Genomic DNA, 25,707 nt, shown 5'->3' with positions numbered 1-25,707 from the left:
ATTAAAGGTTAAACTATGCAACAAGGTTAAAAATTATCATCTCTATTAAATGTGTATGTTTAATGATTACATTTTATAATGATCAAATCCTTTTAACACACATTTTATTTAACTCAAAAATAGAAATATATAAATGACCAACCACAGAAAACCAAGTAATATAAAATCTATATTTGACCCTCTGTTACTCCTGTTGTACCTTGATTTTGTATTGTGAGAAGCCTCATTTCTCAAAAACCACGCAACTGGGCTATTTTACTTTTGGTAGGGCTAGATATTAGTAACTTCTATAACTAACAATTACTTTTTTTTTAAATTTCTGCTCTCTCGAACACACCAGCCACTTTCATTCAGTTAGTATACATTCACGCCAGCAGCATGCTAATCACTGAGTAAAAACCCTCTCTCTAAGTTATGTACTATCAGAAAGCTACACAAGTAAATTTTAATTGCAGTATAATGGGTTAAGTACTAATGAGTAGCATAGGGTTTGAAGGTCACTTAGAGGGTTGCTCAGTTCTGCAAGGGTCATAACAAACCTTTTTAAAGGAAGTGTCTTCTCATTATAATCAAGAGACAAATAAGAACTAATGAGATTTGGAACTAACTGGGTTAGAGGTATTGATTAGGGCAGGGGGTGGGAGCAAGGGAAAATTTCCTCAGCAGGTGCAGAGGCCTGAGAAGAAGAAAGGTGAAGGATTCTTGGGCTCTACAAATCTTTAGGGTTTTGTTTTTCATATTCTCTTATCTAAATTACATTGGCGTCAAAGGTTAACATCACATGGAAATACCACACTATCCTGTTACGCATGTGACTGGCTGCAGAGAGCAGTGAGATTTTTTAAATAATAATTCAAAGGTGAGTGATGTCTATCTACATTCTTTCTTTAGCTGTCATCTGTTTTTGATTTTCAGGTCCGCTTCAGAGTTGAAAGTAGGAGGTGTTTTCCAATTGACTTGTTAGGACACAACCAGGTACTACAAAGCCTTCTTTGACATCCCTCAGGAAACTGAGCTATGTCTACTGATCCGGGGTCCTCACTGACCTCCTGGTTTTTCCCTCCTTTTCTTTTCTCCTCTCGCTCCCCCAAGAAGTTTATTCTTTTGAAGGTCAATCTCATTTTATTATTCATCAGTGAATAAATAAAGAACCTCCCCTTCCTAGCATATATTTTGCTCCAAACCCCTTCTCCCTCATTTCCTCTTCACTTCCTCTCCCTCCCTCTCCCCAACTCACTGACTGCTATTGGCAAATTTAGTAATTTGATTATGAGCCAAGAATGAAAACTAACAGCAGAGGCTTTTCACATCCCTGTATGAATGAGCATGACTCTGTGGCTAAATCCATCAGCAGGTATGTATATGTATTTCTGATCCTTGTTGCATCACAGACACAGAAAACCAAGCCCCACAAATTAATCTCCGCCTCCCTCTCTGGCATTGGGAATAAAAGCTCACCAGAAACATTTCAAATGCTTAAGTGGTTCTCATCTTTTTAGGCAGCTTAAACCTGAGTGGAGATGGAAGAAAACTAAATTGGATCACCCAGTTTTTTTCCCAGGATCATCAGGACAGGTTGTATTTTTACTATTATTACTGATGTTAATATTTAGATTTTTAGATGTAGAAAATTTAGATGCAAAGTATACATCACAAAGCTGTTAGAAAAAGAAACACAGAGAGAATAAAGTCTTTATTAATACTTCAGTTACTTAATAATGTAAAACATTTCGAAGCCTTTTTAAATCACTTGTCACTAAAAATAAATCTTGCATTATATAGTGCTTTGGTGTTTAAAGAGTTTTAACATAAAACTATGGTATCATAGCGACTCTGCAAGTTCTGCATGCTGGACATTTCCTCCATTTCAAGCAGGGTAGAAACAGTTAAAGTGGAGACTGACTTCTAGTGTGGTGATCAGTTCTGTGAAGTGTGACAGAAGTAGTTGAATGCCACCATGGGCCTTTATGTATATTACTGTTACTTTTAAATGAGAATATAGCATAAATCCAAGTCCTTGGCCCATCATAGATGTAGATTATCGGCAAAATAGTAGCTATTTTATCTAGGAGTCCTTAATAGAAATGAGAGAGAGCAGAGAGATTCAATTTGGCAATTAAATTTAAGAAGTATTTTTGAACATCTGCTTTGTGACATAGTATGGAGACTGGATGTTCACTGCGTTCAACAATTTTCCCCAAATCTGAGTAAGTAGAAGATGGTGGGGACTAAGTGAGCTCTATTCATCTGCACTCACCATGTGTCTCCGACCCTTAACACTGCATCTGGAAACGAGGTAGGTGCCCACACACATAATAGCTGCTGGATGAGAGGCAGATTAGGGGATAGAGGAGGGGAAGATAGAGAAAAGGAGAAAGAAATAAAGAGGAAAAAGAAAAATTCTTTCTGAATTCTATTGAATTTATAAAGCACAGTTCTAATGATTTTTGTTGATTGGTGTTTCTAGACAACAGTAACCTTTATACTCAGAAAATAAAATTGACAATTTCTAACTGAAACACATCTTTAGAGAAAGAAGAAAGTAGCTAAAGGGTGAGTCCATACATTGTGATATGAGATAACTTACTAAGAGAAGTTAATAAGAAAAGAGATTTTATTATATGCCATTCAGCTTAACTCTGAGAAAAAAATTGACCATGAAGGGGTAAGCAGAAGCCAGCCAACTGCTGAATGATAAAATTGGCTACTCCCAGTTGACTGTAAGCCAATATTTGCAAACTTGGCAGAACACCAAGAAAGTTGTTCACATGAATAAACAAATCAATAGGCTGGGCAAGTAACATCTGTTATACACATTTCTTCTAGTGAAAGATTTCTGTTTCTGAGAGCAAGAAAGGTTTAGGGAACAAGATGATTTATTTTATTATTTTATTATATTTATTTTATTTTTATAGATTTTTAAAAATTTATTTGAGAAAGAGAGAGAGAGACCTTGAGCAGGGGGGAGGGTAGAGGGAGAGGGAGAAGGATACTCCTCTCTGAGCAGGAAACTGGATTCAGGACTCCATCCCAGGACCCTAAGATCATGACCTAAGCCTAAGGCAGACGCTTAACCGACTGAGCCACCCAGGCTCCCAACAAGCTGATTTATTAACAAGACTAATTTTTCATCAAAATCTCATAATTTTGGTGAGATGACATCTAACCTACCTGAGAGGGAGGTCTTCAAAGAGTTGAGTCTGCTCTTAGGGACTGGGATTTTTTTAAGTTTTAGTAACAACATGCAGGCCTAGTGTTGTTCTGTGTTTCCAAAACACATGCTAAGCCATTCTTTAGTCAAAAACAAATGAAAAACTCTCTTCCATTGTGTCTGTCTTCTGGTGTGTAATCTGAGGCCAAATAAAATAAATATATTGGGTTGTCCCAAAGAACTTAAGAGAAGCAAATAGAAGTCAATTGTAAAAATCATATTAGATATTTACAGATGTTACCCTCTCCAGAGAGAAAACAGGTTATTGATTATCAGTTTCTCCAGGTAACTTTGTATTTATGAAATATAGTCTTGGGAATTTTAAAAAAGATTTTATTTATTTATTTGGCAGACAGAGACACAGCGAGAGAGGCAACACAAGCAGGGGGTGGTGGGAGAGGGAGAGGAAGGCTTCCTGCCAAGCAGGGAGCCCCATGCAGGGCTGGAGCCCGATGCGGGTCTCAATCCTAGGACTCTGGGATCATGACCTGAGCTGAAGGCAGATGCTTAATGACTGAACCACCCAGGTGCCCTTATTCTTGGGAATTTTAACAACATATATTTCCTCTGCTTTTAGAGGAGATGTTACCATGTTATGTGTACTATTTCTAACTGAGAGTGTCCAAAGTGTCTGGCTCCTTATCATGAGCATGCTATGAAGGTAACACATTATGTCAGCCTTATTCAGTCAAAAAGCAAAGTTAGTCATAATTATAAAACAGTTTCAGGATTTCAAACTCAATGACATTTCACCATGAGATTAATGTGGCTTTTTACACAGCACATAGAGCAGAACATAAGACAAGCCTCACAACAAACAAGATAACACCTGGGTGGTTCAGTTGGTTGCATGTCCTACTCTTGATTTCAGCTCAGGTCACGATTTCAGGGTTGTGAGATTGAGTCCTGTGTCGGACTCCTCACTGAGCATGGAGTCTGCTTGGGATTTTCTCTCTCCCTCTCCCTCTGTAGTCCCCTACCCCAGTTGTTGTTTCTCTCTCTTTTTCTCTCTCTCTCTTAAAAAAAATTAAAAACAAAAACAAACAAACAAACAACAACAACAACAGAAGGGTGTAGGAAGTTAATGAACCAACCTGAAGTCAGTTTGTGGATGCGCAGTTGAGTTAAGGCCTTGGGCCAGTCTGGGTCAGTTCTCTGCACTTACTACTTATCATACTCAAACAATGGAGGGGCTTGGTTCTGTTCAGAGAGCAAGTGGGCAGAACCTTGGGTGGTGGCTGCCTTTTTAAAGTGGTCAGACATAGAGAGATCAAGAGATCACCTCTGAAGATTCTGACAGTTTGCTGCCAAAATTTTCCCCTTTTTAAAGAGGTATAATTGGTTTGGGGGCCCAGAAGACCTCTTCTGGTTCTGCTTGTTATCATTTGTGGGATGTCAACCAATGCTGGTCCTGGCATATCTCCAAGATGCAGTACTTAACTGCTTGCATCATTGCTTGACACAGCCCCCTGCTTGACATGAGAGACTCCATCTTGCTCTCTACACTCCTCCATAGTATCGTATGGATTTGGTATAATAACAATATAAGCTCATAGTTATTAAGAATTTATAATGGGAATTTATAATTTCCATTCAGTGTTTCTGGTAAGTATTATCATTATTATCATCCTTAATTTGTAGATGAGAAAATGGAGCATAGCTGACCTGAAGTAATTTGCCAAGATCATACAATTTCAAATAGCAGAACTAGGATTTAAACATGGTGGTATACTTTAGGACCCACACTCTGAATAACTATATTCTATTCTCTGTTGTGTACACATTAATCCTCTAAACTAATATGATTATATATACTTTTAACATATATATGTTTCTCATTGTATGAGCACATTTAAATATTTAAGGAACCATACCAACCATAAGGCAAAAATTTGACACATTGATTATGTGAACAATAAACTTCTATGCAACTGTATCAAAAGAGTTTGTTAAGATAGTTTAGGGGAGGTTGGGTGGCTCAGTTGGTTAATTGTCTGCTGTTGGCTCAGGTCATGATCCCAGGGACCTGGGGTCCAGCTGAGTATCAGGTTCCCTGCTCTCTTCTCCCTTGCCCATTTCCCCTACTTGTGAGCACTCTCACTCTCTGTCAAACACATAAACAAAATCTTAAAATAAAAAAGACAGTTTAAAGATTACTGACATATAAAACAGAAAAAGCACATATATCTTCAGTATAAAATCAACAATAAATTACTAGCTATAAATCAGTGAGGAAAAAGCAACACTCTTGATGGATAAAATAATAATAATAATAAATTTAATAATTAAATTAAACAATTTAATCTATTTTATTTAAATTAAAAATTAAATAAATTTAAATTAAATAAATTAAAATACATAAAATAAAATAAAAATAATAAAGTTATCAATTTAATAAAATTAAAATAATTAAAATAACTAATTAACTTATAAAAGATGAAACATGAAAAATTATAAACTATCCCTGAAACACAATTTTAAAAACATATTTTCAATTATGAAAGATTACAACAAATAATTTCTAATACTGGTGAGGATATGAGAATATAGGCAATTGCATAGAGTGTGCAAACTGGTATAATTTTAGCAATTAAAAATATTTAATGATATTTTATATGTGCATACCTTTTATTTTTGCAACTCCATTGTCACTGCAGAGGTAAGTGTGAAAATACATATGCTTAAAGACATTCATTATGGTGCTACTTATATCTAAAAAATGGGGAACAACAGAAATTTCCTTCAGTAAAGAATTGTGCTATCTATGTTACACCCATACTATGGACTGTCATGTGTCATTTATAAGAATAAAAACAGAATTTATGTATTAATAGAAAATTTTGTTCACACTATATAGTGAAAAAATAGAGTGCAAAAAGAGTGTAAACTATAATACAAATTAAATTAGATATGTAAGTATATAGGCTTTATATATATTTAAATATTTGGAAGCATAAATATAGTGCTATTAGGAGTGATTATCTCTTCAGAGTAGAATAAAGAGGGCATTTTCATTGTCTCTATATTGTTTAATTTGCTTTCACCAATCATGTGTCAAAAATAAGAATATTTATATATGCACATTTACATGTATGCATAACTGTGTGCATATTTGTTCTCCCTTCAGTAAGACAAAAACAGTTTCTGTCTTCAAGGTCTGTTACAGGACAAACTTAATAGATAATGATGTTTGCTTTTTCATATAATTTTATGACCTATAAATAAGATTTTAAAATAAGACTTTTCAAATCTGGCACAAAGTAAGTGTCTAGTAAAGAATATCCATTCCTTTTCTTCTGGTGATTGTAGAAAGAAGAGATTTGTACTTTTTACAGAAAGGTCAGCTGAAAGACTACTCTCATATTCAGTCAACAGTTGGGAGAGGCTCTGAACAAGGGCAGTGATCACGAAGATAGGAATATGATTGATATGAGAGGGATTGAGTCTGTGGGACTTAGTGCCTGGTGCTGGTGATGGGGAGTTAGGAGGCAACATCTGAAAGTCTCCAGCTATAATGTGCAGCCTAGAAATATAGTGGGGAAAACATGACGGGGGAAGAAAACCTTCAGAATAAGTCAATGGTATAACCATTTGGTTTAATTTGTAGGATTTATCATCCTAAAATTTTACACCAGTTATTTCTTATGTTGGGATAATCGATCTGTCACAGTAATTGAAATTTCATTTTCTTTTTATAATGTATCTCTCATGAACTGGGATTCTCTGTATTAAAGGAAGCACATTAAGTGACTAAAAGAACTACTACTACCTCCAGAAGGCTCTTATTACACTACAGGCTCTCTGAAAAAGACAATAAAAGTCATAGTTGTTACAAATGGATAAGCCTATAACTTACCAGGTGGCTTTTGGGCAAGGGTGATATTTGTGAAAGGGAGGTACATGAAAACAACCTCTAAAGTCCAAAGGAACCATAAAACCAAAGAAAAAGACCAACTCCAGCTTAACAAGAAATGGTTTTATTAAGGGAGCTTATGGACTGAAGTGTGTCTTGGGTCATGAAAGATGAGTAGATCTCTGCAACCCCACCTCCCTTAAGACTTGCTTTTGTAGACCTAGAGGCTGGGAGTACTGCTAGGGGACCACCCAAGAAGAGAATGTTTAAGAATGTGTGTGTCCAAGGAGAAACCTCTTTGACTTCAACCATAGCAACTTCTTACTAGACACATCACCACAGGCAAGGGAAAAAAGCAAAAATGAGCCCTTGGGACTTCATTAGGATAAAATCTTCTGCACAGCAAGGAAAATAATTAACTAAAGTAAAAGGCAGCCTACAGAATGGGCTGATAAATGACATATCTGATAAGGGTTAGTATTCAAAATTCACAAAGAACTTATCAAACTTAACACCCCCCAAAACAGGTAACCCAGTTAAGAAAGAGGCAGAAGACACTTTTCTAAAAAAGACATCCTCATGGCTAATAGACACATGAACAGATGTTCAAGATATCTCAGGGAAATACAAATCAAAACCATGATGAAGTATGCCTGGGTGGCTTGGTTGGTTAAGTGTCTGTTTTGGTTGAGGTTATGATCCCAGGGTCCTGGGATGGAGCCCTGCATTGGGGGCAGGGGGATTCTCTACTCAGCGGGGAGTCTGCTTCTCCCTCTGCCTGCCACTCCCCCTGCTTGTGCTTGGTATCTCTCCTTTTTCTCTCTCTGACAAATTAATAAAATCTTAAAAAAAAATAGACATGGTGAGATATCATTTACACCTGTCAGATGGCTAAAATTAACAGCATAAGAAACAACAGTTGTTGGCAAGGATTCAGAGAAAGGCTAATCATCTTACATCATTGGTGGGAATGCAAACTTGTGCAGCCACTCTGGAGAATAGTATGGTGGTTCCTCAAAATGTTAAAAATAGAACTACACTATGATCCAGTAATTGCACTACTAGGTGCTTATCCAAAGGATACAAAAATACAGATTGGAAGGAATACACGCTCCTGTTGTTTATACCAGCATTATCAACAAAGTCAAACTATGGAGAGAGCCCAAATGTCCAATGTCCATGGAAAGATGGATGGATAAAGAAGATGTGATATATCTATATCTATATCTATCTATCTATCTATCTATCCATCTATCTATCTATATATCTCGGTATCAAAAAGAATGAAATATTGCCATTTGCAACAATATGGATGGAGCTAAAGAGTATAATATTAAGTGAAATAAGTCAGAGAAAGATAAATGCCATATGATCTCACTCACATGTGGAATTTAAGAAAGAAAACTGATGAACATATGGGACGGGGGAAAAGAAAAAAAAGGAGAGAAAGATATAAGTCATAAGAGACTTTTAACAATAGAGAGGAAAATGAGGGTTGATGGATGGGCTAGATGGGTGATAGGTATTAGGAGTGCACCTGTTATGAACAGCCCTGGGTGTTGTGCATAAGTAATGAATCACTGAGTTCTACTCCAGAAACAAATATTGCACTATATATTAACAACCTAAAATTTAAATTAAGAAAAAAAAATTTTTTAAAGAATAAGTGTGTGTCATAGTCTTATCTCCAGAGCAGACCAAAGACATTTTGCCTTGAGGGTGTACTTAAGGGTGTGGTTAAACAAAGGGAAAGAATGTAGGGAGGTGATGTGCTCAAGAAGGCTTCACATCACAGAGCAGTCATCATGGCACATGTGCACTAATCTGGTTCACACAGATGAATAAAAAGGAGATCTAAAGAGGCTAATATCAAAGGACTAAATTTGTTGAGATGTTTGTTATATCACAAACTCAGATTGGAAAAGGAAAGATAGTGGAAGAAGTTGAAAGTCAATGAAGGAAAGTTTGCTTAATTAAAAATCCTTTGACCAATGCTGAACATGAAATGAGTTGTCATGGGATCAGGAAATGAAGTATCAGTTATAACCATCTTGTTTAACCTTATATATTTCAGACAAGTCATTCAATGGGAATATGTACTACTTTATTGATCAAACGAGAAAGAAAGGTGAAGGTAATGTGAGAGGTCCCAGAAGAATCTATCATATCCTCAAGAACCCATGTTTTAGATATATCCATTACAGTGTCATTAATTTCATCTTTTAAATACACTTATCAAGCATTTGAACTTTTTCATTAAATGAAACATTCAAGAACTAAGGAAGCTATGACTTTGAGATCATGCAGTGGCTATCAAATGTGACCATCCATCTTTTCATGTTATTTGATGTATACATGATTAATCACCATGATTATTTGCCAGAATACTGTTGTATTTTTTAAATCTCTTAGTCTTTTCATATACTCCATCAATTTTGACAAGGAAATGGAAGGCTCTGTTTTTATTCATCATGGAATTTGCTATACATAAATATAATACAAATTTTTAAAAAGATTTTATTTACTTATTAGAGAGAGAGAGAAAGCATGAGTAGGGGGAGGGATAGAGGGAGAGGGAGAAGCAGGCTCTCTGCTGAGCAGGCAGCCTCATACAGGCTGGATCCCAGGACCCTAGGATCATGACCTGCGTGGAAGGCAGACACTTAACAGAATGAACTACCCAGGTGCCCCTAGTGGTGTTTTTTTAGGTCCATGGAAGAGAGTACAATACAATTGTTAAAAATCTTAGAGATTATCCATGGGTGCCTGGGTGGCTCAGATTTTAAAATCCTTAAAAAAATTAACATAATACAAGCACTTCACATTATTTTTTACATAGGTTTATTTGGGGGGGGGGGTGGATTTATTTATTTATTTTAGAGAGAGAAAAGAGAGAGAGAGACCGGGGAGGAAAGGGGTAGAGGGAGAGAGAATCCCAAGCAGACTCTATATTTCATGCAGAGCACAATATGGGGCTTGTTCCAATGATCCCAATATCATAACCTGAACTGAAACCAAGAGTCAGACACTTAACAGACTGAGCCACCCAGGTGCCCCTATTTTTTATGTTGTTTTAAACACTTTATAGTGCCTTGTATTTTCTTACTCTTTTATGTTGTAAGACTTACCTTCTGAATGGGATTAGAGATTCTTAAAGCACCAAGACTATGTTATATACTTCTTAAACATGCCTTTACTCTATATACTCAAAAGCTAAGAAATGCTAGAAACCCAAGAGAACCTCAATGTACAGAGCTATTATTATTTTTAAAACATTTTAAAGTACATATAAGTGGAAAATATACATTTTTCTTTCAGGGCACGACCCTTAGGATGGATTCTTCCAAATCTGACTATGATGCATACTTTGGCACAGTCCACGGAATTCTAATGTATAAAGACTTTATAGAATATTGGGATGATGTGGATACATTCCAGGCAAGACCAGATGACATTGTCATTGCCACGTATCCCAAATCTGGTAAGTTTCCTTATTACCTCAGTTCTGTTCTCTTTTCATTTAGAAATGACAAACCCACCTTGAATGGTGAATATTAAGCTGTTCGCTTCTTCCACACTGATTCTTCATATTAAAGACAGACATAGTAGTTTTGGTACAGATACAGAAAAAGTGGATATTATAGCTCTGTTCTAAGAGCACGTTCGGTACCTGTGACTTGAGCAGCACAAATTCCATGTACCTTTAGAAAATTATTAATATAAATGCATGAATATAGAACCATATTGTCATTTTGTATAAACAAAGTACAATTTTTTCCAGACTTTTAAAAAATTATTTTTTCAGCTAACTAGCTCTCCTTAAGTTTGCCTCCAAACTCCTTTTTTAAGTAACATATTTTTTTTCCTGAGATTAGCGCAACTTAATTATAGTTCTGGAATCTCACAACCATAGATCTTTAGAAATTAGATCCGATCGAGACTTCTCTATTTGGTTGTTACATTTAACACTTATATATGTGTTAAATATATTGTTATCTTACTGAAGGAATTCTTCCAAAACAGAGTCCTCATAATCTTGCTCTCTTGCTTAATGTGTATCATTGCCTTTCCAGAACTTGTAAAAAACGCAAACTCTGATATGAACTCCAAGGCATGTCATGCTCGCCATCTGCTTGCTCCTGCAGCCTCCTTCCCACCCATTTCTTCTTCCATTCAGGCTTTATAATGTATTTCCAATTATTTTCCTCATTCTTAAGCATCTGATCTTGGTGGGGGGGTGGGAGGGAGATGGTTCTGCCTGCTAGAATCTTTTTCTCACAAAACTGGTGAACTAATGCCAGTAATGTGTTAAGTCTAAGTTCAATTCTCATGTTGTCTTGAAGGCATTTCTTGTTGATCCATCACAGCAGCAGAAGCACGCTGAGTTAAATAGTCTTCCTTTGTAGTCCTTGAAATTCCTGTGCCCACGTGTATTATAGCATCTTAAGAAAAAAAAAAGAAGTTTTGGGGCACCTGGGTGGCTCAGTGGGTTAAGCCTTTGCTTTCGGCTCAGGTCATGATCTCAGGGTCCTGGGATGGAGACCCACATCGGGCTCTCTGCTCAGCGGGGAGCCTGCTTCCTCTCTCTCTGCCTGCCTCTCTGTCCACTTGTGATCTCTCTCTGTCAAATAAATAAAATCTTAAAAAAAAAAAAAGAAAAAAGAAGTTTTGTAATTATTGTGCACTGTTTCCAACTCTTAAACATGACTTTGAGCACTAGGAGGCAAGGATCAAGTCTATTTTTTTCTGTTTCCTCTGTACTGGGGCTCAGCTTGAGGCATCAGAAGTTAACAGTAAAGTCTGTGGTTGAAGCATGCTTGAGTGCATCATCTATTATTCAAGTCTCTTTACTTTTTTTTCTTTTTTTCAAAATTAACAATTTTATTTTCATGCAGTGTTTGTAGATATCTAGTAGACCAAAAAGATAGTTCAAATCCTGTGCTCAAAATACATGTCTTTGGAGTATAAGTCTCCATAACACATGAAACACTAGCATAGTGACTACATCTTACTTAACTGTGTATTCCTGACATTTAACATAATGACCAGCGTATTCTCGATATACATGTGTTGAAAAGAATGAATGAATGAATGAATGACACCTTCCTATGCACATTATCTCCCCCGAAGTACAAACCCTCTATTCTCATTGACCTGCCTCTTCACCATTTCTTTGCATGTTTTTCCCTTTTCTGTTTTTTCAGTTGTTCATTCAGCAAATTTTTATTGAGTTTCTGCTATGTGTCAAGGGTGGTATTAGCCACTGGAGATACAATGGTGAATAAAACACATTTAATCTCTGCCTTCTCAGTGTGTATAATCCAGAGGGGAATATAAATAAATAACCCAGAGGGGAATATAAATAAATAACCCAGAGGGGAATATAAATAAATGAAGTGGCAGATATGATACAGTATGAAAATGTGGGTGAAGGAGGTCCATTAGGGTATTGTGAGAACATATAGCAGGAGTACTTTGCTTGGGGCACTTCAGAGGCTTCTTAGGGTAAACAAAGCAAAGATGTGAGAGATTTAGCTCCTAGAAGATTGTTCCAGGCTGCAGGAATAACACGTACATGATGTGGGAGCCTCTGAGGACATGCTTGCTCTCTGGCTTCTCCAACTTGTTCAGTTCTTCTTTCTTGCCCATCTGTGTTTAGTCCATTCTTCAAGACTTACCTGAAAGCTTTCCTCCTCCCTACTTGAATACTCATCTTTTCTTTCTTTAAATTAAACTCAGGATTCAATTGTGCATTATTTTCACTTGTACGACTTTAGTCAGCTTAAATATATTTATTGTTAATGTGTCCTAGATGCCAGGAACTGTATCTTATTCCTCTTTGTTTTTCTTGATAATGTCTAATTAAACGCAATGCTTTCTATGTAGTAAGAATTCAATAATTCAAGCCTCCTAACTTTTTAAATGTAAAAATTTAAATCCCAAACTGTTACCAGCTTGCACAATGTCCCAATTCACTGTGGACAAATTTGGACTCCTACCATAGGTGTGCCTTACTACAATATTCATCTTCATTTATTGAGGTTATTTTGAGGTCTTGTAAGATTAAGTATGAGAAGAAATTTCTTGAGTTCTAAAGTTATTCTGACATCTTTCAAATTATATTGCATTAGGACACTTCTGCTTTATCCAGCTATAAATACACTACTTGCATTGTCAACCTGAATGGTCGGTGAAACACTGAGATTTGTCTAATTTTTATAGGTACAACCTGGGTTAGTGAAATTGTGTACATGATCTACAAAGAGGGCGATGTGGAAAAATGCAAAGAAGATGTCATTTTTAATCGAATACCTTATTTGGAATGCAGAAAAGAAGAGTTAATGAATGGTAATGTTTAAGTAGATTTTTTAAGTTTAGATTTTAAAAACTATGTACATATATTCTAAAGTGTGGATATAGACAGTGCAAGGAAAGAGACTGTAAACAAAAGTGGCAATTAGTATTATGTCTTCTCCATGAAAAGCATGTAAATTTAAATTTAAATCTTGACAGAGTTTACATTGTAACATTAGACTGAAATAGATTGAATAAGGATAGCTCTTATATGTCTTCATATGAGAGCCTAGTAATATTTAAGCATTTGTCCCTATATGGGCTGAATGTGATAATACATTAAAAAGTAGAAAAATATCCATAAATTTTCAAGAATATATCTAAAAGGATATTCATCACAGATTCTTTTAATATTGTGAAAAATTAGAAACAATGTGTTGATCAATAAAAGAATAAAGTGACATAATAACTCTATGATATAATTAAAAATTTTAGGATGTCTTATGTTTCTTCACATTGCAGTTTCAGTATAATATATTGAGGAAAAAAATCAATTAGGAGGTATTAAAAATTCTATCTGCATGTGTGGTATTTAGATGGCTCTGAGTCTAATCATATGGATCCACAGTTGACCCCTGAACAATCGTGGGGTTAGGGATGATCACCCCTCACACAATAAAAAATCTGCATATAACTTCTGACTCCACCCAAATTTAGCTACTAATAGTGTACTATTATATTGGAAGCATTACCAATAACATAAACAGTTGTTAACACATATTTTGTATGTTATATATGTATTACATACTATACTCTTTCAATAAAGTAAGCTGGAGGAAAGCCAATGTTATTAAGAAAATTATAAGAGGGGCCTGGGTGGCTCAGTTGGTTAAATGTCTGCTTCAGCTCAGAGTCCTGGGATTGAGCCCCAAGGCAGTCTCCCTGCTCAGTGGGGAGTCTGCTTCTCCCTCTCCCTCTGTCTGCGGCTCCTCCTGTTTGTGCTATTTCTCGCAAATAAAATAAGTAAAATCTTTTTAAAATAAGAGAAATTATATATATAGTACTATAAAATTTATATAAATATATATAAAATTTATATAAATATATATTTATTTGCATAAATATTACTATATATAATTTCTCTTATTTTTAAAAAGATTTTACTTGCATAAATATTTATTTGCATAAATATATATTTATATAAAATGTATAAATATAAATTTTATATTTATAACATTGTAAAAAATCCATATATAAGTGGACCTGTGCAGTTCAAGTACATGTTCAATGCAGAATGTTGATAATGATTGTGTTAATATCTTACTAAAGTGTTAATAAAGATTTTTCCCAAATGGTGAAATTTTACTTTATCTTATTTTTTCTTTATAATTTCCTCTACCTAAATTTCTGTCATGGTATGTACTATTATTATTATGAATATACTTAGAATCTTAAGGTTACTTTTATTTTTTAAATGTCTATAAAATTCATATAAATATTTCTAATTTTTTTAAAGATTATTTATTTGACAGAGAGAGATCACAAGTAGACGGAGAGGCAGGCAGAGAGAGAGAGAGAGGGAAGCAGGCTTCTTGCTGAGCAGAGAGCCCGATGTGGGACTCGATCCCAGGACCCTGAGATCATGACCTGAGCCGAAGGCAGCGGCTTAACCCACTGAGCCCAGTATTTCTAATTTTTTAAAGTTATATAACCTTTAACTTTTTAAAAATCAGGAGTAAAACAATTAAAACAGATGGCATCTCCTAGAATAGTGAAGACTCATCTGCCAGCTGAACTTCTTCCAGCCTCATTTTGGGAAAAGAACTGTAAGGTAAGCAGAATCAAATATTCTTAAAACTTCACATTTGTTTATTTGTTCTTTTTTGGAATCTATGGACATTTAATAAATAAAATGTGTATTAAGGTCAATATAGTCAGAGTCTAGCTTTCAACTCCAACTTTCGAGGTGATTTGGAAAAAAACAAGTAAACTCCAAGCCACAGCTTCCTTATCTGTAAGAGAAGGATAAAAATACAATCTTCCTCATGGAGTTATTATAAGGATTAAATAAAAATAATGCTTGTTATATGTTTAACACAGTATCTAGTATATTGTAAACATTTACTAAATGGTAACTACTTTTGTATTTGTTGCTATTTTTTTTTTAAGATTTTATTTACTAATTTGAGAGGGAGAGTGCGAGCGCCCACAAGCAGTGGGAGGGGCAGAGGGAGAAGCAGACTAGCTGGGAGCCCTATGCAGGGCTTGATCCTAGGACCCTGAGATCAGGACCTGAGCTAAATGCAGACACTTAACTGGCTGAGCCACCCAGGCGCCCCTATATTCGTCATTATTACCAATGACGCTGAATGTATTCCTTTTTGCAAACTATTGTGCTTGGTGCCATGAGGTGTGGAAGTGAACTAGACAAAGATAAACCAGACAATATCATATAGTAATTATTTACTGAGTGCCTATCATGTGCCAACAAAATAAAGATTAATAAGACCCATGCAATCCTTGTCTTCACGATCACATGGTCCAGTGTGGGACGGGGCAAATAAGCTCAGACAATGAGGGTAGGGGAGGTAACTAAGAGCAAGTAACATCTCAGATGATGTTTAAAAGATGTGTAAGAGTTAGTCTGTACAATCCCAGAGGCAACCCCAGCGGGGATCTGAAAAAAGTTCAGTTTATGGGGTGCCTGGGTGGCTCAGTGGGTTAAGCCGCTGCCTTCGGCTCAGGTCATGATCTCAGGGTCCTGGGATCGAGTCCCGCATCGGGCTCTCTGCTCAGCAGGGAGCCTGCTTCCTCCTCTCTCTCTGCCTGCTTGTGATCTCTCTCTGTCAAATAAATAAATAAAATCTTTAAAAAAAAAAAGTTCAGTTTAGCTGCAAGTTTGAGTGTACACATTAGCTGAATAAATGAAGGGAGGTAAGCTAGGGTTTGATCACAACAGACATTGAAGCTAAGTTGAAAAGTCTGGACTTTATTTAATGGTAACAAGTTACAGACATTTTAAATTGATGATTGACATGATCAGTTTTGCTTTTCACAAAGAATGATACATGAGACCCTAAAACATTAAGTCTTGGATCATTCATGCTGTTTCTCAAAACCTTTTAAGCTTTTTCTTAGGATACACTATGACCCATGTATGCTACACGTATGAGATATTAAAGTACTATATGTAGTCTTAATAACAAAATAGGGGGTTTATCATTGTCACGAAACATTTTTATTTTGTACTCTAATGTTACCTGGTGTATTTGATATTTTTCTGGAGATCCATGGTCTAAAATTCTGAAGAGTCTATTTTTTGTTTGTTTTTTTTAACTTTTATCAAAAGCAATACTAGATAGAACAATACATCCTGCTGACATCATTCCATACATAAATATTCTCTCATTAGCTAATGCTATTTATTTATTTGGCAGGAGATGTGTAATCACCTCTTTTTCAAGAGATTTGACCAGGTCACTTTTTTCCTTTGGAGAATGGGTTGTATCCCCTTCACTTCTCAAATGAAAACAGAAACATTTACAATAGTCTTAGTCTTCACTAAACTGTTCAGCCTTCACAAAACTGCTTATCTTAGGGATTCATCAAACAGTTAGATGGATTCATTTCCTGAGTATTTCTGGGATAATTCACTGGGGGACAGAAAGATATATGGATTGAAAGTACTAGTAAAAATGTATTTGGAGTGGTGAACCAGAAGCTGTAAGTGATTTTTAAAAAGTGGGGGGAAAGGGATCAAACAAATAAGAGAAACAATTGAGGCCAATAAATGTGAGGCTTTGGAATTGTTGCTGGACAAGTATATTGGGAATAACTGATAAGGAAGACGGGAAGAGTAAGACTGTCTTGAAAGAAAACATGATGCTCTGGAATAAGGCTTCCGAAGTGAAACCTTTAGAGTGATAACAAGATTCATGATTTGGACATAAAAGTGGTTGGCTGAAATAAAATAAAAGCAACAATGAATGAATATAAGAAGCTAGAGAATCAAATGGTTCATGCATACAGATACTAAAATTATGCTGGATGAGGACAAGATTAGGAACGGAGAATAATACTATGAGGCCGATGTTCACATTTTCAGTTAAAGCCAGGGAATGACCACAAGCGTAGAAGGGCTTTAGCTTTCTAGAGGTATGAACTGAGAATCACAGGAACAGAGGTTTTTCAAGTGTAGGATTTTTAAAATGGATTATGATCCCAAGTGAATTGTATGTCAACTAGAAATTTTGACTTGAGAGAGCTGCAGTACTAGCTTTTCCTCGAAGGCAGGAAGAGCATGTGGGGTAAAATGTTTGAGGTATAGAGTAATATCTGCTAAAATGGAGATAAAATAAACTAATGGGAGTTTAGGGGAAGAAGGACGGCTTTTGTTCACACCTTATCCCCATCTGGGGAAATAAAAAGTTTCATGGAGACCTGGAGCCAAGCTTTAAATATGGACAGCATTTTGAGATGTAGAGAATATTCAAGACCAGAGGGAACAGCCTGAAGAAATGCAAGGGATGAAAATTCTGAAGGGAATTCATAGATATAGTGGCAAAGAGTTCCATTCAGCTAATAGGCAAAAAGAAGTAGGAAGAGTATTTAGTTAGGTTGAAAAAGTTCAATATGGTTAATGATAGCTTTGATAAGAAAAGAAAACTCACTTTTGGGGGGGGCAGTAATTGGAAGTTTTTCTAGCATGACCTTCAGAATGAGAACCATATTTTTTTTAGAGATTTTATTTATTTATCTAAGAGAAAGTGATAGTGAAGAACCATATTTCTCAAAGTAAACTAGAAGATTTCTTTAAAATAGTTTGAAAGTGTAGAAGCCTGCGAAGTTAAGACAGGCTTGTGAGCCAAATGAAAACCAGTAAACAGTGTAGAGTCATGAGTAGCCTTCCCTAACTCAGATGGCCAAGGGAGAGAGTGGAGACCACAGGATATTGGAGTTTACTTCTGCAGACTGACTAAAGATCCCAACTCACTTGTTTATTGGAGAGAAAACTGGATTTCTATTGGATGGAAAATTTCTATTGGATAGAAAATTTAGAACCAAAATTGGTGCTTTGCACAAGATGATAGAACTTTTTAGTGCCAGACTGACAATGAAAACAAGGCTTCCTGATTGCTATGTCTGATTGGTGCTGCTTCTATATGTAATATGGAAACTCAAAAATATTAGTGAAGATTATATTTTTACTGAGATAAGTGTGAATTTAAGTAAACCCTTAGTAAACAAGTTTTCTCTCTAAGATTGAATGAAATTTGTGACATTAAAATAAGTTATTATATGTGAAAATGGCATGAAAAATGTAAGGTGAGAACTAGCCCTGAACAACTGTACACAAGATGCTATCATTTTAGGTTACTGAAGAATTTTTCTTCTATATAATTTCATATATTTTATCCACTTTCTACAATGAATGTGTATTATATTTGTAGTTGAAAACATAAATGTGTTCTTTTTACATCTTGAGGAGACTATGTTTGAAAAAAATTAAAATGATTTCATATATAATTTCTTCTTTTTAGATGATCTATCTTTGCCGGAATGCCAAAGATGTGGCTGTTTCTTATTATTATTTCTTTCGAATGGTAGCTGCTCATCCAGATCCTGGATCTTTCCAAGAGTTTGTGGAAAAATTCATGGAAGGACAAGGTAAGAGGAGCTTCTTTACTCTCAACTCCTTAAAGGTAAATAATACAAGACAAATGACATCTCTGAGCAAAAATTTTTGTTGTTCTTGTTATGGTCTGTTATCTTCTCTGATCCTTAAATAAAACACAGAAATTCCAGAAGATTCTGAACTCTGAAGCAAGCATAGGGTTTCCAGATGTGGGTGGCAAATTGCAGAATTTGGACATTCCAGTTCAGTGCCTAAAAATAAATATATAAAAGTGTGTTTGGAGATTGGCTGTAACAGATTTTCTGCTCTACGACTGAGATTCAGTGTCCAATTTTCTCTCATTTCTTTTTATTAGAAAAGTATTTCACAGTGTTACAATTCTACTGAATAAAGGGCAAGGAAATAGAGAAGAGAGAATGCCCATTTGTTTCCAAGGAAAATTTCAAGTGTTTTGTGGGGTCAGAATTCATAAAGAAGTCTGAATATCTACAAAGTTCTTATTCTTTCCACCAGGGTACAGTCTGAATGTTTCAGCTAGATTTCTCGGAACCATACAAGGGTTACTTGAGCTGAAATTCTGGGAAATTTTACCTTTTTCTTTAACTTCAGACTACAGCAACTATCTAAAGTTGTAGAAGAAAGAGTTCAGCAGAGTCCAGTATTATCTAAAGAAGGCCATCCTGATCCTGTAATAATAACTGCAATAATAATAATAAAATATCATCTTTATATTCAGAGAAGATAATATTGGCTTAATAAAACCAGAACACATATGTTTTATGTTTGTTACATTTTGGGAAAAAATTATGCTAAACCATCATGAATTAAACAAATGCCACAAGATCATCAAAATCCCCATTGTAAGGTGGAGAAAGACAGTATTACTCTTCTGCAAAACGGATGAATGAGGCACTATAAATATCCTTGTGTGACTTTTTCTTTTAGGAGCAATTGTAAATAGAGTCAAAGAACAGAAATGGTAGTCAATGACAACGCAAAGCAGAATACTTTGACTCAGACAACATTATATTATTCTGTCAGCTTTTTATTGGGTAAAACATTGAGATAAGCATGACACACGATAAGGGAAGAGAGGGTTAGACAGAGACAGCATTTCAGCATGTCATATCATATCATCTTGAAAATCTAACTTTTTTGAAATGAGAATAGCACTAAGGCTCCCTAACAAATCACCCCTGCTATATAAACTGCAAGTAGTGTAATAAGAAATTATATAATTACTAGCTTTAATTGCCAAAGACAGTTTGTAAATGGTAAATTTGAGACCTAGACTGAATTCAGATTATAAGATCATTAATAGTTCCCACTCTACTCTCCTCACTGACAGCTTGATTTTACACACACATACACACACACACACCCCTCAAAAATCCTCATAAGCCCTGAAACAAGTTAGTGAAAGGGGAATTTCCTTTACTTTTTCTGTGTCATTAACCATGTCATAATGATGAAAGTTTAGAATATGTTTCTGCACACAAATTACTCAACATACTTTGCCTCTCTTGCTGCAGAGAAATTTGCTTAAGATGTGTGACAATGGGGCACCTGAGTGGCTCAGTTGGTTAAGCATCTGCCTTCAGCTCAGGTCATGATCTCAGGGTCCTAAAGACCCAGTCCTGCACCACCTCCCTGCTCAGTGGGGAGCCTGCTTCTCCCTGTCCCTCAGGCTCTCCTCCCGCTGGCGCTCTCTCTTTCTCTCTCTATAGTGCTCACTCTCCCTCTCTCTAATAAATAAATAAAATCTTAAAAAAAAAGATGTGTGACTGATCTCTTGTTTTCATTCCATGATAATTCACTTATATTTATTTGTTGCTACTGTTGTTTGAATACTCATTTTCAAGCTGTATAAAGATGATACTATGCTCTTACATTGTTTTTATTTCTAACTTTAGTGCCATATGGGTCCTGGTATAAACATGCAAAATCTTGGTGGGAAAAGAGAAATAATCCACAAGTGCTATTTCTTTTCTATGAAGACATGAAGGAGGTGAGAAATTGAAAACATATGGGATATTGTACACCTGAGACTAATATAACACTTTATGTTATTAAAATAAATACTTTAGAAAAAGAAAACATATGGGCAACTTAGTAATTTCTAAAATATTAGCATTTGACAACAATGTAGTTACAAAAATCTGCCTTTAAATAGATGATGCAGCTACCTCCCAAAATCACAATAATCCAGATACTTTAGCATAGATTTGAAGCTAATAAATAGAACTCTACTGTGAATATGTCGAAACCCAAATCTCCAAAAATTACCAAATACAAAATTTGAAAGAACTTAAGTTCATAAAATAAAGAAAAACAGACAAGTGAATAAAATTATGAGAATAAAGACTTTTATGTGGGAATTTACAGGCGAGAAAATAGGGTCATCTCACTCAAACTGAAGTAGTCAAGGAAATCATGCCAAAGAAGGTTATACTTAAGCTGAAGTTTGATAGGCAAGTTGTAATTTGCAGGACAGAGAATTTGAGAATAACATTCTTTGTAAAGAGAACTATATGACAAAATAAGCATTATAATTGGTATTGTGAATATTTGTATAAGTGGTTTATCTGGATAATAGGGTACACTACAGAAATGACGTGTAGGGCTGGGGATACTTGAGCTATGGTTCATATACATCTGATGTTCCATGTTGGATATTTGAGTTTTTATACCTTTTCTTAATCTTTTTGGTTACTTTGTTTCTTGGTATGTACATCAATAAATTAGAAGAGAAAAGTAAAACTATGTACATATTTTCAACCCCAAACTTAATCTTTCACAGGGGACTCTAGTCTTTGAGAGTATATATTCATACTCATAGATAATAGTTATTGAGCATGTACTAAGCATCAAAGTCTACAATAAATATTTTATAAACATCATTTCATTTAGTATTATAACAATCTTTGAAGCAACTTTTATGTCCATTTTATGGATAAGGGCAATTATGCTTAGAGAAGTTAAAAAAATACCACTTCTCCAGGAAGTGTTTTTCTTCATTAAAAGTCTAATTCCAATACCAGTGGGGACAAAAGGGAAGAATTTCTCTCTCTCTCTCTCTCTTAATCTAAATAGTAATGAATTTAACTTTAGTAATTGAGTCCTCAAAATGTTTTCTCTTCCTAGGATATCAGAAAGGAGGTGATAAAAGTGATACAATTTCTGGGAAGACAGCCGTCAGAGGAGCTTGTGGACAAGATTGTACAACACACTTCATTCCAGGAGATGAAGAACAATCCATCTACCAATTATACAACACTACCAGATGAAGTCATGAACCAAAAAATTTCTCCCTTCATGAGAAAGGGTGAGAGAGTCACGTAATTTGCCTCGATTGCTCTACAAAGTGGCAAGTTGAACGAGTTATAGGCAAACACCTATTGAAGTCTGTTCTTGCCTGTGGACCCAGCTTGTTTTCCTCAAAGCTGTTTCACATTTGAGCAATATTTTTCCTGAGTTACCAGTTCTGTAGGGAGATTAAAATAGTAGTGTTACTACTACTACTACTACTACTACTACTACTACTGCTGCTGCTGCTGCTGCTGCTGCTAAATTGCTACTATTTGCTGATTACTTAGTATATGGAGCATACTAAGAATTGTCAACAGCCACCCAAGCCTCACTATCAGCACTAATACCACACGCTACGGTCATTTATAAAGCCTGTGTGCCTTGGTGTTATACCATGTATGTTATATAAATGTATATAATTTTAAAATTCTTATTCTCTTCAAAGTCATGTAAGAAACTCAAAAGAAAACTTCTATAATTATCTCACCTTGAGATGAGGAAAAAAGCCTAGAACAATTATCTTTTCCTTGACCAAGCAGCAAACATTTTTCAAAACTAAGTGCCAAATACCCAAACTCATCAAGCTATACAAATATGTACGGTTCTTTGTAGATCAGTTAATCTCATTAAAGCTGTTTGAAAAGATTAAGTTTCAAAGCACTTACTGCCAAATATAGCCTTGTTTGGCAAAATATCAAAATACAATGAGGTGACATTTTATTGGGAGGAGGAATGATCTGAGGAGCTGTGATCAGTTTATAAATCCAAAGGCATGTAGAATATGTAGACTATTGGGACATCAGTCTACTAATATGTGAAACAGAAACAGAATAGAGAAAATCTTGCCCTTTGAACTGAACTTTCAGTGACAGGGCCAGGAATTTTTAAGATGATAAGAATAACAAACCTGCTACTGACACCACCACAAAGCCCCAAAAAGCGAGTTAATGTATGGATTATATTTTAATTGCCTAGTTCTCAGATGATTTCAGTTTTCTTTTTCATAAGGTCCACATGTATTTTTAAGACTAATGGAATTAAAATAGTTGTCATGCTTGTAAAGGGCTGCTTAGTGCTATACCCTTAGACCCTACCTAATTCTGAAGACACAGATTTTCTCTCTTTTGGGGTTACTTCACTGGGAAAGTTTAGAGCTCCTTTAACTAAGGGGGTAAGGACACTACTAACTTAAGATACTCCTTCTGCTGGGGGAACGTTGGATGTGTTGGAATTCAAAAGAAAAGGACCTGCTAGTCTTGCAATAACACAAGGTAGGAGATGCTGAGAAGCTTACCTGTCAGTGGCAGCAAAAATGGAATGGAAGAAATGGATATGAAGAGAGTCTGAATATGAGTATAAAATCAAATATTGTGGTTGAGGAACAACTTCCAAATTTATGCTTTGGATACCTGGTGCTGCTATTAATCAGGTTATAGGAAAGTACACATGAAAAACCCACAATTTGGTGGAGAAGAAAATGGATTTAATTTTGAATTAGTTGAATCTGAGATACTCTTATGGAATCCAGGAGGCAACGGGCTATGGATACATAAGCCTGGATTTGAGTGTCAGTATGAAGATGATATATTTTTTTTCATATTTTTTATTATTATTATTATTTTTTAAATTTTATTTTTTTATAAACATATTTTTATCCCCAGGGGTACAGGTCTGTGAATCGCCAGGTTTACACACTTCACAGCACTCACCATAGCACATACCCTCCCCAATGTCCATAATCCCACCCCCCCTCCCAACCCCCCCTCCCCCCATCAACCCTCAGTTTGTTTTGTGAGATTGAGAGTCACTTATGGTTTGTCTCCCTCCCAATCCCATCTTGTTTCATTTATTCTTCTCCTACCCCCTTAACCTCCCATGTTGCATCTCCTCTCCCTCATATCAGGGAGATCATATGATAGTTGTCTTTTGAAGATGATATTTAATATCTTGGAAGTGTGGCAAAAATGGATCTCATCTTAAGAACTCCAACATTTCAGGGGGAATTGGGGAAGAAAAATTAAATAAAGTAGCAAAAGAGGAAAGGGTCAGAGAAAGAAATTTGCCGGGTTTTGTTTATTTGTTAATAATCAGGACACATCTTTCTTTACAAGCTCAAATATATATATGTGTGTATACACACACACACTCACACACTATTTATAGTATATATTTTATTTTTATAATTGAAGATTATAAGAATAAAATTTGATTAGGTGTTAATGAAAGTATGAATATTAGAAAACATCATGATTCTGGCTGGAAAACATAATATTTACTGTTTTCTCTTTTGTTATAGGGATTGCAGGAGACTGGAAGAATCACTTTACGGTAGCTCTGAATGAGAAATTTGATATACATTATGAGCAGCAAATGAAGGGGTCTACACTGAAGTTAAGAACTGAAATCTAAGAAGAGTTTCTTAATATATATGAGATTAAAGCTTTCTTTTCATCATTCTTCACTTTCTTTCAAAGTTTAGGTTGGTAGAGGGGTGCCTGGGTGGCTCAGTTGGTTAAGTGTCTGACTTGATTTCGGCTCAAGTTGTCATCTCAGGGTTGTCAGATCAAGCCCAACATCGAGGTCTGTGATGAGTGTGGGACTTGCTTAAGAGTCTTTCTCATTCTTCCTCTGGGCCTCTCCCCAACTCGTGCTGGCTCTCTCTCTTTAAAAAAAAAAAAATTAGATTGGTAAAGAAGTCATATGAAATGGGTGCCTGGATGGCTCAGTGGGTTAAAGCCTCTGCCTTGGGCTCAGGTCATGATCTCAGGGTCCTGGGATTGAGCCCCACATCGGGCTCTCTGCTCAGCAGGGAGTCTGCTTCCTCCTCTCTCTCTGCCTGCCTCTCTGCTTCCTGTGATCTCTGTCAAATAAATAAATAAAATATTAAAAAGAAAAAAAAGAAGTCATATGAAGGATCATGATCAGATTCACATGATTATTGAGATATTCATATAAAAAGAAGATTTTTTCCCCATTACAATCTTTTTTCTTTCTTCTTATCTTTTACAAATATTACACAAATCTATAATCTATAAATTATTACAAATCTATGATCTATGTGTATGATGTAGGAACACACATACAGTTTGAATTGTCAGAGTCTCATTTAAAACAACAAAGCATTCCAAATTATTTTTGTGATTACTTTTTTCCATTTAGTAGTACATTTAGTATATGAATATATTTATATACACATATATGCATAAATATGTATATTAATAACTCTGCATGGACTTTGGAGACCGTGGGAGAAAAACTAAAGAATAAATACATTTGGAGGCATAATTATAATATTATTTCCTTCTTGATTTTCTTTCATTTTCTGCAAAATCACTTAGGAATTTACCTTAGTCTAATATAAATTTTGGGCAGAACCGAACTGATTTCCAGTTGTATAAATAATCC

At 35.5% G+C, this 25,707-nt stretch overlaps 1 protein-coding gene across 4 annotated transcripts; it reads left to right on the top strand.

The window, feature by feature from the left end:
* Positions 1-551: 551 nt before the first annotated feature.
* LOC125093788 (sulfotransferase 1E1-like) lies at positions 552-24,967 on the top strand. Of its 4 annotated transcripts, none has more exons than XM_047719456.1 (9): positions 552-859; positions 1,504-1,575; positions 10,383-10,545; positions 13,287-13,412; positions 15,092-15,189; positions 18,899-19,025; positions 20,907-21,001; positions 22,138-22,318; positions 24,599-24,967. In XM_047719456.1, exons 3-9 carry the CDS (start codon positions 10,398-10,400, stop codon positions 24,709-24,711), a joined length of 888 nt encoding a protein of 295 aa, XP_047575412.1. In that variant the 5' UTR covers positions 552-859; positions 1,504-1,575; positions 10,383-10,397; the 3' UTR covers positions 24,712-24,967. The 4 variants fall into 4 exon arrangements, with proteins under 4 accessions (XP_047575412.1, XP_047575414.1, XP_047575411.1 ...); XM_047719458.1 differs by lacking the exon at positions 552-859 and adding an exon at positions 916-975; XM_047719455.1 differs by lacking the exon at positions 552-859 and adding an exon at positions 1,192-1,354 and having other exon boundaries at positions 1,504-1,570.
* The last annotated feature ends 740 nt before the right edge of the window (positions 24,968-25,707 follow it).

Source organism: Lutra lutra, chromosome 2 (genome assembly GCF_902655055.1).
Source record: "Lutra lutra chromosome 2, mLutLut1.2, whole genome shotgun sequence".
NCBI classification, from domain to species: Eukaryota; Metazoa; Chordata; class Mammalia; order Carnivora; family Mustelidae; genus Lutra; species Lutra lutra.
The sequence above is the reverse complement of the archived record's forward strand: the minus strand, read 5'-3'. Positions and strand labels throughout refer to the sequence as shown.

What these genes read in the sequence shown, in the direction of transcription:
- LOC125093788 (XM_047719455.1), top strand. Translation starts at nt 1,281, where the DNA reads ATGAAAACTAACAGCAGAGGCTTTTCACATCCCTGTATGAATGAGCAT. An exon ending in TTTGGGAAAAGAACTGTAAG is followed by an intron (nt 15,190 to 18,898) that starts GTAAGCAGAATC and finishes TCTTCTTTTTAG; the next exon opens with ATGATCTATCTTTGCCGGAA. An exon ending in AAAATTCATGGAAGGACAAG is followed by an intron (nt 19,026 to 20,906) that starts GTAAGAGGAGCT and finishes TTCTAACTTTAG; the next exon opens with TGCCATATGGGTCCTGGTAT.